The sequence below is a fragment of the Anguilla rostrata genome, chromosome 18 (genome assembly GCF_018555375.3).
Source record: "Anguilla rostrata isolate EN2019 chromosome 18, ASM1855537v3, whole genome shotgun sequence".
NCBI lineage: Eukaryota > Metazoa > Chordata > Actinopteri > Anguilliformes > Anguillidae > Anguilla > Anguilla rostrata.
This window is the reverse complement of record NC_057950.1, coordinates 1,818,097-1,834,067: the sequence shown is the minus strand read 5'-3', so window position 1 is coordinate 1,834,067 and position 15,971 is coordinate 1,818,097. Positions and strand designations below refer to the sequence as shown.

The window sequence follows — 15,971 nt, the reverse complement described above, 5'->3', positions numbered from 1 at the left end:
TGGAAGAGTTGCCACTTTTGACCTCATTTGGACATAAGCCTATAGCCTTATGTTTTTTGCCATTTTCCAAGAAAACACTTTATTGATCATAAAATGCTTAAAACACATCATAATTCATTTATTTCACCACAGCTGTATTATAAACATGATTGTGCATTCATCTGCAACAAAAACAGACATTTTTAATTTTTCCATGAAAACACTTTATTGATCATAAAATGCTTAAAACAGTATATAATGCATTTGTTTTATCGCAGTTGTGTTATAAACGTGATTTCCCATCCATCTGTAGCAAAAAAGAGCATTTTGGAAGAGTTGCCACTTTTGACCTCATTTGGACATAAGCCTATAGCCTTATGTTTTTGCCATTTTCCAAGAAAACACTTTATTGATCATAAAATGCTTAAAACACATCATAATTCATTTATTTCACCACAGCTGTATTATAAACATGATTGTGCATTCATCTGCAACAAAAACAGACATTTTTATTTTTCCATGAAAAACACTTTATTGATCATAAAATGCTTAAAAACAGTATATATGCATTTGTTTTATCGCAGTTGTGTTATAAACGTGATTTCCCATCCATCTGTAGCAAAAAAAGAGCATTTGGAAGAGTTGCCACTTTTGACCTCATTTGGACATAAGCCTATAGCCTTATGTTTTTTTGCCATTTTCCAAGAAAACACTTTATTGATCATAAAATGCTTAAAACACATCATAATTCATTTATTTCACCACAGCTGTATTATAAACATGATTGTGCATTCCCTCTGCAACAAAAACAGACATTTTTAATTTTTCCATGAAAACACTTTTTGATCATAAAATGCTTAAAACAGTATATAATGCATTTGTTTTATCGCAGTTGTGTTATAAACGTGATTTCCCATCCATCTGTAGCAAAAAAAGAGCATTTTGGAAGAGTTGCCACTTTTGACTCATTTGGACATAAGCCTATAGCCTTATGTTTTTTGCCATTTTCCAAGAAAACACTTATTGATCAAAATGCTTAAAACACATCATAATTCATTTATTTCACCACAGCTGTATTATAAACATGATTGTGCATTCATCTGCAACAAAAACAGACATTTTTAATTTTTCCATGAAAACACTTTTATTATTGCTAAAAATGCTTAAAACAGTATATAATGCATTTGTTTATCGCAGTTGTGTTATAAACGTGATGTGATTTCCCTCCATCTGTAGCAAAAAAAACATTTTGGGAAAAGTTGCCACTTTTGACCCCATTTGGGGATAAGCCTATAGCCTTTGTTTTTTTTCCCTTTTCCAAGAAAACACTTTATTGATCATAAAAAATTAAAAAACATCATAATTCATTTATTTCACCACAGCTGTATTATAAACATGATTGTGCATTCATCTGCAACAAAAAAAGACATTTTTTTTTTTTCCATGAAAAAACTTTTTTGATCTAAAATGCTTAAAACAGTATATAATGCATTTTTTTTTTCGCAGTTGTGTTATAAACGTATTTCCCTCCATCTGTAGCAAAAAAAAAATTTTGGGGAAAGTTGCCACTTTTGACTATTTGGGGATGTTTGCCATGTTTTTTGCCATTTTCCAAGCCTTTATTGATCATAAAATGCTTAAAAACATCATAAAAATTATTTATTTCACCACAGCTGTATTATAAACATGATTGTGCATTCATCTGCAAAAAAAACAGACATTTTTAATTTTTCCATGAAAACACTTTATTGATCATAAAATGCTTAAAACAGTATATAATGCATTTGTTTTATCGCAGGGGTTTGTTATAAAGGATTTCCCCCCATCTGGGGGCAAAAAAAAACATTTTAAGAGTTGCCACTTTTGACTCATTTGGACATGTTTCTAGCCCTTTTGGGGTTTTTTCCATTTTCCAAGAAAAAAAATTTATTGATCATAAAATGCTTAAACACATCATAAAAATTATTTTTTTACCACAGCTGTATTATAAACATGATTGTGCATTCATCTGCAAAAAAACAGACATTTTTAATTTTTTTCCTGAAAAAAATTTTTTTTTATCATAAATGCTTAAAACAGTATATAATGCATTTGTTTTATCGCAGTTGTGTTATAAACGTGATTTCCCCCCATCTGTAGCAAAAAAAACATTTTGGAAGAGTTGCCACTTTTTTCCATTTGGGGATAAGCCTATAGCCTTATGTTTTTTTCCCTTTTCCAAGAAAAAAATTTATTGATCATAAAATGCTTAAAAAAAATCATAATTCATTTATTTCACCACAGCTGTATTATAAACATGATTGTGCATTCATCTGCAACAAAACAGACATTTTTAATTTTTCCATGAAAACACTTTATTGATCATAAAATGCTTAAAACAGTATATAATGCATTTGTTTTATCGCGTTGTGTATAAACGTGATTTCCATCCATCTGTAGCAAAAAAAGAGCATTTTGGAAGAGTTGCCACTTTTGACCTCATTTGGACATAAGCCTATAGCCTTATGTTTTTTGCCATTTTCCAAGAAAACACTTTATTGATCATAAAATGCTTAAAACACATCATAATTCATTTATTTCCCCCACAGCTGATTTTTTAAAAATGATTGTGCATTCATCTGCAACAAAACAGACATTTTTAATTTTTCCATGAAAACACTTTATTGATCATAAAATGCTTAAAACAGTATATAATGCATTTGTTTTATCGAGTTGTGTTATAAAAGTGATTTCCCATCCATCTGTAAAACAAAAAAAGAGCATTTTGGAAGAGTTTACTTTGACTCCATTTGGACATAAGCCTATAGCCATGTTTTTTGCCATTTTCAAGAAAACACTTTATTGATCATAAAATGCTTAAAACAACTTTCCCTTTATTTTACCACAGCTGTATTATAAACATGATTGTGCATTCATCTGCAAAAAAACAGACATTTTTAATTTTTTTATGAAAAAACCTTTATTGATCAATAAAATGCTTAAAACAGTATATAATGCATTTGTTTTATCGCAAATTGTGTTATAAACGGATTTCCCATCCATCTGTAGCAAAAAGAGCATTTTGAAGAGTTGCCACTTTTTTACCTCATTTGGACATAAGCCTATAGCCTTAATGTTTTTTCCATTTTCCAAGAAAACACTTTATTGATCATAAAATGCTTAAAAACATCATAATTCATTTATTTCACCACAGCTGTATTATAAAAAATGATTGTGCATTCATCGCAAAAAAACAGACATTTTTAATTTTCCATGAAAACCCTTTATTGATCATAAAATGCTTAAAACAGTATATAAGCATTTGTTTTATCGCAGTTGTGTTATAAACGGATTTCCCATCCATCTGTAGAAAAAAAGAGCATTTTGGAAGAGTTGCCACTTTTGGCTTTATTTGGACATAAGCCTATAGCCTTATGTTTTTTGCCATTTTCCAAGAAAACACTTTATTGATCATAAAATGCTTAAAACACATCATAATTCATTTATTTCACCACAGCTGTATTATAAACATATAGTCATTCATCTGCAACAAAAACAGACATTTTTAATTTTTCCATGAAAACACTTTATTGATCATAAATGCTTAAAACAGTATATAATGCATTTGTTTTATCGCAGTTGTGTTATAAACGTGATTTCCATCCATCTGTAGAAAAAAAGAGCATTTTGGAAGAGTTGCCACTTTTTGACTCATTTGGACATAAGCCTATAGCCTTATGTTTTTGCCATTTTCCAAGAAAACACTTTATTGATCATAAATGCTTAAAACACATCATAATTCATTTATTTCACCACAGCTGTATTATAAACATGATTGTGCATTCATCTGCAAAAAACAGACATTTTTAATTTTTCCATGAAAACACTTTATTGATCATAAAATGCTTAAAACAGTATATAATGATTTGTTTTATCAGTTGTGTTATAAACGTGATTTCCCATCCATCTGTGAAAAAAAGAGCATTTTGGAAGAGTTGCCACTTTTGACCTCATTTGGACATAAGCCTATAGCCTTATGTTTTTGATTTTCCAAGAAAACACTTTATTGATCAAAATGCTTAAACACATCAAATTCATTTATTTCACCACAGCTGTATTATAAACATGATTGTGCATTCATCTGCAAAAAAACAGACATTTTTAATTTTTCCATGAAAACACTTTTTTTGATCATAAAATGCTTAAAACAGTATATAAGCATTTGTTTTATCGCAGTTGTGTTTAAACGTGATTTCCCATCCATCTGTAGCAAAAAGAGCATTTGGAAGAGTTGCCACTTTTGACCTCATTTGGACATGTTTATAGCCTTATTTTTTTGCCATTTCCAAGAAAACACTTATTGATCATAAAATGCTTAAACACATCATAATTCATTTATTCACCACAAAACTGTATTATAAACATGATTGTGCATTCATCTGCAACAAAAACAGACATTTTTAATTTTTCCATGAAAACACTTTATTGATCATAAAATGCTTAAAACAGTATATAATGCATTTGTTTTATCGCAGTTGTGTTATAAACGTGATTTCCCATCCATCTGTACCAAAAAAGAGCATTTTGGAAGAGTTGCCACTTTTGACCTCATTTGGACATAAGCCTATAGCCTTATGTTTTTGCCATTTTCCAAGAAAACACTTTATTGATCATAAAATGCTTAAAACACATCATAATTCATTTATTTCACCACAGCTGTATTATAAACATGATTGTGCATTCATCTGCAACAAAAACAGACATTTTTAATTTTTCCATGAAAACACTTTATTGATCATAAAATGCTTAAAACAGTATATAATGCATTTGTTTTATCGCAGTTGTGTTATAAACGTGATTTCCCATCCATCTGTAGCAAAAAAAGAGCATTTTGGAAGAGTTGCCACTTTTGACCTCATTTGGACATAAGCCTATAGCCTTATGTTTTTTGCCATTTTCCAAGAAAACACTTTATTGATCATAAAATGCTTAAAACATCATAATTCATTTATTTCACCACAGCTGTATTATAAACATGATTGTGCATTCATCTGCAACAAAAACAGACATTTTTAATTTTTCCATGAAAACACTTTATTGATCATAAAATGCTTAAAACAGTATATAATGCATTTGTTTTATCGCAGTTGTGTTATAAACGTGATTTCCCATCCATCTGTACGAAAAAAAAGAGCATTTTGGAAGAGTTGCCACTTTTGACCTCATTTGGACATAAGCCTATAGCCTTATGTTTTGTGCCATTTTCCAAGAAAACACTTTATTGATCATAAAATGCTTAAAACACATCATAATTCATTTATTTCACCACAGCTGTATTATAAACATGATTGTGCATTCATCTGCAACAAAAACAGACATTTTTAATTTTTCCATGAAAACACTTTATTGATCATAAAATGCTTAAAACAGTATATAATGCATTTGTTTTATCGCAGTTGTGTTATAAACGTGATTTCCCATCCATCTGTACCAAAAAAAGAGCATTTTGGAAGAGTTGCCACTTTTGACCTCATTTGGACATAAGCCTATGGCCATTATGTTTTTTGCCATAATTTCCATAATAAAACAACTTTATTGATCATTAAAATAAGCTTTAAAACACATCAAAATTTAATATTCATTTATTTCACCACAGCTGTATTATAAATATGATTTCCATTTTACCAGTACCAAAAAATAGGCATTTGTGAATAGTTGCCACTTTTGACCTCATTTGGACGTAAGACTATAGTCTTATGTATTTTGCCATTTTCCATGAAAATACTTTATTGATCATAAAATTCTTAAAACACATAATTCATTTATTTCACCACAGCTACACTATAATCGTGATTTCCCACCCATCTGTACCAAAGAAAGGCATTTTGAATTTTTCCATAAAAACACTTTATTGATCATAAAAGTCTTAAAACACATTATAATTAATTTATTTCACCACAGGTGTATTATAAATATGATTTCCAATCCCTCAGTATCAAAAAATAGGCATTTGTGAATAGTTGCCACTTTTGACCTCATTTGGACATAAGACTATAGTCTTATGTATTTTGCCATTTTCCATGAAAATACTTTATTGATCGTAAAATTCTTAAAACACATAATTCATATATTTCACCACAGCTGCATTATATACGTGACTTCCCATCCATCTGTACAAAAAAAAGGCATTTTGAATTTTTATATAAAACACTTTATTGATCATAAAAGTCTTAAAACATTATAATTCTAACTTGGAACGTTAACATTACGTTAAACCATTCAATCCATTAAACCATTTGTGACTATATGCCATGCACGCAATAATGTACCATTAATATTCCTTTGTAAAATAAAAACAAAAAAAAAACAATTTTATTTATCTGTTAAGAATGGCTACATTATGAATGTCCTTCAATATTTAATCCATTAATATTTCAATAAAAATAAAAATATTGTGCCATCCCAAAAGTTACTATTAATACAGATTAAGTAAATGAACATTCTAGCAAAAGTTAAGAAGCGATTGTGTCTGTACACTATTGCAAACACTGATTGAACAGCACTGACCTTCTAAAGGTTAAGACTGTGTTAGAGGTTCGGAAAATAAATTCTGACAGCATCTACAATATTTAGGATTTTTTGGAGTATAAATCAGCTTTTCCTGTACATATTTAATTTACATTTTGTGAATATCTCAAATACATACACACAATACCTGGAATAAAGTCACATTCCAGCATTTGAGAACAAGGAAAAATAACTCCAGATAATACTGAGTAGCTATAACCCAGCTCCATGCATGCTAAAGGTAGAACTGATGACTGTTTATCAAACATATTGTATAAAAAAATAAAAATAAAAAAACAGAAAATAACAGGCCCAGCTTCATGGACTTCAACAGCAAGCATGTGCCATGCAAGACCGGACAGACGTGCAGTAACACAGTGGACCACATTCATATTACAAAACTAACAACAGAAAAATCTGACTACTTAGTGTGATTTGCCCTGTAAATGGCACCTTTGAGTACTTGCTCTGTAAGATAAGGCAGATTTACTCATTATGTGCAACTTCACAGTGAAAATTACAAGAGGACATCTGGAAATGCTACAAATGAACAAGAACAAAAACACAAAGAAGAAAAATAATATTGTGCAGCTAAATGAATTCACATTCCTGCATCTATTTCCATCAGTATTTTTCCACACCAATTCATGTGCAAGGGATTTTATAAAATCATTAAATATATATAAAATATTTTAAAAACTGTATGCTGCCAATTTTGATTGATCTGGCAAAGATCCACATTGGATCAAAATGCCACGAAATGATAATTATAAATAAATGGCAGCATCATTAGGGATTTTTAAAATTTAGTCATGGGTCTCTCTCAACAAAGCCCCAAGCATTGGACGTACGTATGTTTCCTTGTTTTTGACACAAGAAAATCAGTAGTAAGACACATTGAAATCTTTATCACTACTGAAAACAAGGCCTTTTGTGTTTATGCGAATGACAGCGGATGGCATTGACGTAGTGAACTTAAGCTGATATTAAGGCCTATTGAAACAGTCTTGTTATATTACAGCCTATTAAACCAGGCCATAATAATATGTAATACTAAAAACTCTGAAGAAATAATCCAGTCTATTGTATGAATTAAAACAATTAAACTCAACCAATTTCAACAGGGGAACATTTTTCTCAATAATAAATATCCAAGTATTTATCAATTTAATTTTATTATTTTAACTATTTGTTTTACAATTTACAATTGTTGCAAAAAAAACACTCAGCCACATTGGTCACAAGAAATGTGCAAAAACAAAACCAGAAAAGCAGCTGGTCGCGAGGGTAGAGCAGTTCATCGGGTGAACGTTCACTGTGGCTTACGCCACAGATGCCATTTTGTCACAGTTGCTGGCGCGCTGGATTTCGGGCCTGGCCTTCTCTCTCTGCGTCCTTTCCCAGCAAGGCAGAGCAGACAGAAAGAGGAAGAGACCCCCCAGGAGCACGCAGCCCCCGCTGAAGTAGAACGCCACATCGTAGGACTGAGTCCAGTCATAGAACCAGCCTGGAAACGGCACAGAGACGAGGGAGGAAGAATAAGTAAAAACAAAAACGCTTTAACCAGAGCCATTGTGACATTCATATGATTTCAATATGGCGTTATCAAAGCTCATTTGACAGGCAATAAAACGGCAGTTTAATTTCGAACGCAGCGAGGAAGTCCTTACCCATGACCGGTGGCCCCAGCAGGTATCCGAACCCACCGAAGAACATGAGCACCCCGTAGGCCTCGGGCAGCCGGTCGATGCCCACGAGCCTGGTGGTGATGTAGGGCGTGATGGACCAGTTCCCGGAGAAGAAGCCCACCACGGCGGAGAGCACCTGCAGGGCGGCGTAGCTCCCGGAGGCGGGGATGAGCAGCAGCGCTAGGCCGGTGGCCGCCATGGTGAAGGCGTACAGGTGGGCGCTGTTCACCCAGCGCAGGTCCGCCATGGCGCCCAGCGCCAGCTTCCCGGGGGCCGTGGCGACGGCCACGATGGACACCAGCGGCAGGGCGCCGACGCCGTCCACCAGGCCCTCGCTCTGCGCCACGTCCTCCATGAAGAGCACGGGCGGGAAGGCGCCCAGCGTGAACAGGAAGAGCGCGACGCAGAGCGCGGCGAAGACGCGGTCCCGCAGGAAGCGGCCCGTGGAGCGGGCGTACGCGCGGTAAGCGTTGCGCCGCCGCCCCAGCGCCCGCAGCAGGCTCCGCCCACAGCCCGGCGGCGGGTCGTCCGGGGCGATCAGCGGGTCTTTGGCCACAGCGGCGGTGCCGGCGGTCTGCGGGGGCTCCTCGGGCCGGGCGGGGCCCCGCTCCTCCTCCTCCTCCGCGCGCTGCAGCGCCTCCCTCTGGCGGAGGTAGTACCCCGGCGGGTGCAGCGGCCTCAGCAGCCCGGCGCAGGCCATCAGGTTGAGCGAGACGGCGCCGACGATGAGCAGGCAGCCCTCCAGCCCGTACAGCTCCACCAGCTTGTTCTGACCGGTGGCGTACAGGAAGCCGCCCAAACTCGTCCCTGAGAAACGCGGGAAAAGGAACCGCGTCAGACGCCATCGTCGAGCGGCCCCCCAACGCATGCTGAGCCTTACCCGAGGCGTAGGTTTGAGGAGGCGGGGTGTGGTTCCCACACCACCCTGGGACTCTTAAAAAATGGGCGGTACCTGTCGACACGATGCCGAGGGCGAGGCCACGCCTCTTGTCAAAATACTGGCAGGTGATGGTCACGGTCGCGGTGTAGACCAGCCCACACCCGAGCCCTGCAACACAAACATACAACACAAACAAGCCTTCCTTAGGGACATCACAGGGACATCACACCAATCACATGGACCTTTAACTTACATAACCTGTATAAATGATCAAAATGATGGTCACCTGTATAGGTGAGCTTTTATTTAAAATGAACATTTTAATAATAACAGAATAACAGTTTTTGCCACAACATACATACGTATGAGAGAGAGAGAGAGAGAGAGAGAGAGAGAACACAAGTATACATGCTATGAAATAACAGAAGCTTTGTAAAACCCTCTGCTTGAAGCCTGGGTGGCCACACTGTGTGCCAGCATTCACTCCAGCAACCCACAATCATGGGTGTGATTCAGTTACATCTCTCACCCTCCACCCAGAGCTCAGAAAATTACTGGTTTAAAAAAATCTAAACAAGAAACTGCTAGAGCCTTCTGCTCTCCAGAACTGGGGTAGAGCAAATCTGCTCTAAAGATAATATCTTTTCCTTAAATATGTATGCCCTCGCCTTGGCTAAGTGCACTGCCTGCTCATCTTCCAGACCCAGAGCCTTCCCTCCCACTAAGCAGGTCAGGCAGTGTGCCCAGGGCCCCGCCTTCTCGCCCAGGGCCCCGCCTTCTCGCCCAGGGCCCCGCCTTCTCACCTTCCTTTGACAGCAGAAGAATCGGATGGTGCCAATGATTTCAAGGGCCCCCCAAATTATTTTTAGCCCCCAGAAGTCCAAGTGAATTCCTCTCTCCTTCCTGGTTCAGCCCAGACGGGACTAAAGGATATGTCCAGCGGGATTCCAGTCATTCTCCCTCACGGTGTGGTGCAGCTTGACTCAACACCAGCAGGCTACCGAGCACCCCTGGAGCGAGGGGGGCCGGGGGGGCCGGGGGGCCGGGGGGGCCGGGGGGCGGGGGCCCGGGGGGGGGGGGGGGGCAGGGGGCACCGGGGGGGGGCCCAGGGGGCAGACGTACCGACGACCGTGCCGTAGGAGAAGATGAGGAACTGCACGCTGGGGGCGAAGGCGCTGAGCATCATCCCCCCCGCCACCATGACGCCACTGAAGACCGTCACGGGACGGGCGCCGAAATTAACCACACAGGCGCTGCATACGGGACCTGCGGGCGCACGGGACAGGACCATCAGAATTTAAACTTTATATTCACTTAATAAAATAAAATTAACCACACAGGCGCTGCATACGGGACCTGCGGGCGCACGGGACAGGACCGTCAGAATTTAAACTTTAAATTAACCACACAGGCGCTGCATACGGGACCTGCGGGCGCACGGGACAGGACCGTCAGAATTTAAACTTTAAATTAACCACACAGGCGCTGCATACGGGACCTGCGGGCGCACGGGACAGGGCCGTCAGAATTTAAACTTTAAATTAACCACACAGGCGCTGCATACGGGACCTGCGGGCGCACGGGACAGGGCCGTCAGAATTTAAACTTTAAATTAACCACACAGGCGCTGCATACGGGACCTGCGGGCGCACGGGACAGGACCGTCAGAATTTAAACTTTAAATTAACCACACAGGCGCTGCATACGGGACCTGCGGGCGCACGGGACAGGGCCGTCAGAATTTAAACTTTAAATTAACCACACAGGCGCTGCATACGGGACCTGCGGGCGCACGGGACAGGACCATCAGAATTTAAACTTTATATTCACTTAATAAAATAAAATTAACATTAACCATAAACTAAATTATTTGACCCATGTTTGTTTCAAAGTAGAGGAAACCAGCAATAAAACTGAAAATAATTATTAATGGTTATAAATTATTAGTTAAGTAACGGTGCTAGGAAAATAAGTGAGGTCAGTTAACTGTAATCAACTGCTTCCACTGATCAATTACATGCTGAGTACCAACAAAAGCCAGCAGACGCTGTGGCTCTCCAGGACCAGGACTGAAGATGACCGATGTACAGGAGATACATGTACCATACTCAATGCATTTCAAAATCATTTTGACATCTAGTTTTTTTTAAATGCCACAAATTATTAATCAACAAAACCTTGTGGTGAAGAAAACAGAACAAATAGTGTTCTTTATTTGGAGAGGAAAAAACTTACATGTAATAACTCACGTGTAATCTAAAATTAGCAAATGTTTTTTTGTGCATCTATCAATGTTCTACTCGCATTGTTAATATTTTATATCTTTTAGTTTATATCCACTGACATTTCTCTTCATTATCATAGTGCTGAACACTGACTTAAACTTTCTATGATTACAGTCAGCTTCTCCGTATCAACACAGCAGAGGCTGAGGCTGTGAAAAACATGGAGGGTTTTTTTGTTGCCTTGGGATAAAGGGGCCAAAGCAGACTGTTTTTATCCTAGAGTCTGAGGAAGTCACTGACTCTCTGAGTCACTGCCCTCCGCTCCCGAGTCTCTGTCATACACTGTTTTTATCACAGAGGCCACGGGGCAGAGGAAGCACGGGTGAAGCACGAAGCCAACCGCTGTCCTTATTCATCAGACTTTGTTTGATTCATGTAACAATAAAACAGACAGGTATTACTGCATTCCAAAGGGGACTTCAGTGTTTATACGCAGTTGAGAAAAAAAAAAATCATAATAATAAATCCTGTTATGTCAAATTGAACTCAAGCACACACAACAGAAGAACCTTTATACACTTTACTTACGCACCTGAATCGCTGTTTTTCTCCCTGGAAATATTTTCAAATGTAGAAAAGTTTTTATTAACATCATATGGGGTCCCATTTCACATTTGTGCTCAAAACAAGGCTCATCTTTCAGGATCTGCTCCTGATCAGAGTTCAGAAAATGAAACGATGAAACCCCATTTGGTTGGCTTGTTTGACAGTTAACCCCCCTGCACAAACAGGGATTTAGCATAACGACACTGGGGCCATATCGGCGCGCCCCGTCTGAGGGGGGCCTCTGCGTGGGGCGAACTCACTCGCGATCAGTCCGGCCCCCCAGGTGACGGACCCGACCCAGGCGGTCAGCCCCTTGCCCTCGTGGAAGGTGGCGAGCCACTCCGGGTAGAGCACGCCCACGGACTGGGGCGAGCCGTAGGCCAGGAAATGGCTGGCGAAGGAGGCCGCCACAATCACCCAGCCCCAGCCTCCGTCCGGGGCCTTGTCCTGCGTCTGCGAGCACATCCTGTTTCCTGCCAAATTCAACAAAGAGAGAAAGAAAAAAACTAAATACATAGGTCAATAAATTAGTAAATTAATGAATTAATTCAACTCAAAATCCATACTTTAGAAAAGGCACAGCTTGCGAAAAGTAGGTCACGTCCATTATGAAAATGGCAGCCTAAGATATACAGGCAGGGGGGTTGAAATGCACACTGGACTCAGTGGCGGCCATTTCAGTCTCGGTTGCCTTTGAAACAGGCTGTTGCGTGATACAAACGCAAAAGACAAGTGAAAAGTGAAAGCAGACACGAGGTTAAATGTTCAAATGGACTTTGCTGGGTTCCATTTCGTATTATAATCCAGTGACACCTACCCATTAGGCTGTAGTCTATTGGAAAACCTGCAGAGACTGAAATAACATTTCAGTACCTCCTAACCTTCATTAGAGAGACAATTGAGTACTGTGTATCAAAAATAAATGGCTAGGCTTCCAAATTAAGGCTACAGTCATGGTAATATCAATGGACCATTCGGTGAGCAGATATAATTGTATAAAGAGTTCTTAAGATATTTTCACATATAGCACATAGAACGCATAAAGCAAACTTACATCTTATTGATGCTCAAGGGAAAACTTCATTAATCAGGTCTGACCTGTCTCGCCCATCGGCTATAACTCCCGCCAGTCAGGCAACGGCTTTTCCTGCGCCTCGTTATTTAGACAGACATGACACCTCCCCGAAAGCGATAATTTAAGAACCGGACAGATAACTGCATACACTACCATACACGTTTCGGCGTGTTTTTCCTTTAACTGCGTCAGTAGGCTAATGGGCCGTGCAGTGGGCTGGTATCTGTAGCGTTTTAGATGCGCCCAAGCCTCAGATGCTCCGATTTACGGCGTTAAGCTAAATTTGGCCCATATTCCCATTCTAAAATACCACATCTGTGTCCACCGAAATCTTACAGCCATCCCCCCCAGTAGAGTTCTACACAGTTTAATCGTAACAATTAAACTGTTTTCATATCGCACGAAAAGCCCGCTGCCCAACCCATCAATAACGCACAAACGGAGATGCGGAACATATTCTAACAGGCTGTTCAATGTTGTTGTTTTCTTTTTTTAAATAACACAAAACAAATGCAACAATGACATTAACACTGGGACACCTGATAGCCAATGCCGTAGGTGGGTTAGGATACCAATGCTCATTCTAACCAATTACATGAACACTTCCTCGTCATAATGATTCTCAGGGAAACAGAACTCTATGATTATAAATAAACGCAGACAATTTCATCATATGGAAATTTACGCATGCATGTTAATTTTAGGATCCTTGTTCACGTTTCAGTTCGGCAACCATCGACTACAGTCGGCGCAGCTTGGTTGCTGGAAGAGCAACCGGTTTGAAGCTGTTCTTGCAGGTCCGTTATTTTGCGACGAAAAAAGGTCTGCTTATTTCTCAGGCGCGCTCAGTATAGAGATACTAATCCCATCGGAAAAAAGTAGATAGTTAAGAAAAAACAGCCTATTATAACGATTAACCCCCGTTCAATTTGCAGAGGCAGAAACGCCAACAATACCAGGCCGTCATGCATTATCCCCATTGTTTCTGTATAATCAGGTATTTCACGTTTTATCAAAATAACAATGAAATAGCACACACGGAACATGTTTACCTTATCAGACTGCTATCCCACCAAGGTGTGTTGTCTCGCGCAGGAAAAGCACCTTCTTACGATTTTGTTATCTTGTTTGTATCACGTCATTTGGAATTCTGGAATCAAATATGTATTTCTTTTCACCGTCCTATTTATTACTGAAGCTAAGACGTTATAGCTTTGCAATGTACGCATAGTAATTCAAGCCGCTTCAACCAGTTCAAGATGACGACAAAGTTGGCAATGAAGTTCATATACAGACGGATGGCGTGACTTCAGTAAATATTGTGTACATTGCAGATATTGCAGCCGGTCCAGTCAAAACCGGTTATATGATGGCAATAATAACAGCGGACGTGCTAAGCACGTGCTGCCACTAGGGCGTTCCATGAAGATAGCAAATGAACGAAAAGGTTTGCCACTGCTTTAGAACGTTCTGTGGAGATATATAACTATGCATTGCAAACGCCTCTCATCCGCCCTTGCTCAAATCGAAGAGCCGAGCTGCATTATTGATCATGTGTGGATACTATTATGGAACGCTTCGAATACAAAATATATTTATTATCAGACGCATTTTATTTACAAAACGTTGAATTAACAGACTCATCCGTTTGAATCAGAAGAAGCCGACAGTTTCCAACTTCCGTTTCAAAACCGTTCACTCGCCAACTATCAACAACCTATTCTCGCTATAATTAAATTTCCCCTGCTTTGTGCCACAATGCTATTAATTTTATGATGACTGCAATTTACCTTTTGTACAGCCAAACCTCTGGTGCATCAAATCTCACGAAGCTCAGTTGCACCTATCTTTATCACCTGGCCAGGAATTCTTTGCACATTATATGAAGCTGAAGTTGGCATAAGAGAAACAATTAAAGCATCACCAATTTTACACCTATATACATTTACAGACCAAACGGTGAAAAGCAATGTTATTTTCAGCAGCGTAAATAACTCCAGGTACAAAGGTAGCCTACTGATTATCAGTGCCAAGTTAGAGATGTAGGTACAAGGTGACTCAGGTCTGTTGCGCACTTGGTGTGTTATACCTTTATTGTGAACATTAGCTGACTGCGGCAGAGACGTGGCTAAAGCATGATGATGAGCAATTTGATGTTTTTATAGTCGGTACACCAATCGGGTACTGTTCCGGATAAAATTTGATATTGATCCGGAGTCAAATCCGACCCCAAGATACAGAACGGAAATCTAGAATGCCGCAGAGAGGAAGAACAGTGTACAGGTTCATGTTTATGGCCATATGCATGGTTTTTACGTGCACGCATGATCACATATGCACACATTGTTCGCGAAGGAACCGCAACCAACTTCTGAAGGTTGAGAAAGACAAACTGGCAGCTATTAGGGATGTGTTTTTGGCTAAGTGGGTGGAGAGCTTGCCGTGCCTGCTCAACCCCGGGACTGAAGTCAAACTGAACGCACGGCCGGCTCCTTTAAGAGGCCATAAACCTTTCAGGCAGTACAAGCTCACAAAGCCGAGGAAATATGGCGGCAAGACATTGGTAGCATGGGTAGCATGGCGGCAAGACCTGGGTAGCATGGGTAGCATGGCGGCAAGACATGGGTAGCATGGGTAGCATGGCGGCAAGACATGGGTAGCATGGATAGCATGGCGGCAAGACATGGGTAGCATGGCGGCAAGACATGGGTAGCATGGGTAGCATGGCGGCAAGACATGGGTAGATCCAGCTATGCCCGACTACAACAACAATGGACGAGAAGAGAACCTTGAAAAGCTTACAGGGACACACAGCTGTAAGAGGATCATCTCTTACCATGTCATCGGCGTGTCCTCGTACAGAGCATTTGTGATCTGGACTGAGATGGACCCAGGAGGATGGAACAGTGGGGAAACCTCACAGGAGGAGGACATTTCATCAGCAGTTGGGGAAAATCTCCACCCCCATCCTA

General features: G+C 39.7%; 1 protein-coding gene across 3 annotated transcripts; it reads right to left on the bottom strand.

Moving 5' to 3' along the window:
• Window positions 1-5,841: 5,841 nt before the first annotated feature.
• Window positions 5,842-14,599, bottom strand: LOC135244950 (monocarboxylate transporter 9-like). 3 transcript variants are annotated; one of them, XM_064317643.1, is made up of 6 exons: window positions 14,052-14,599; window positions 12,185-12,397; window positions 10,216-10,359; window positions 9,166-9,261; window positions 8,196-9,020; window positions 5,842-8,032 (listed from the first exon to the last, which is right to left on the bottom strand). In XM_064317643.1, exons 2-6 carry the CDS (start codon window positions 12,387-12,389, stop codon window positions 7,848-7,850), a joined length of 1,455 nt encoding a protein of 484 aa, XP_064173713.1. In that variant the 5' UTR covers window positions 12,390-12,397; window positions 14,052-14,599; the 3' UTR covers window positions 5,842-7,847. The 3 variants fall into 3 exon arrangements, with proteins under 3 accessions (XP_064173713.1, XP_064173714.1, XP_064173715.1); XM_064317644.1 differs by lacking the exon at window positions 14,052-14,599 and adding an exon at window positions 12,979-14,031; XM_064317645.1 differs by lacking the exon at window positions 14,052-14,599 and having other exon boundaries at window positions 11,911-12,322.
• Between the last annotated feature and the right edge of the window lie 1,372 nt (window positions 14,600-15,971).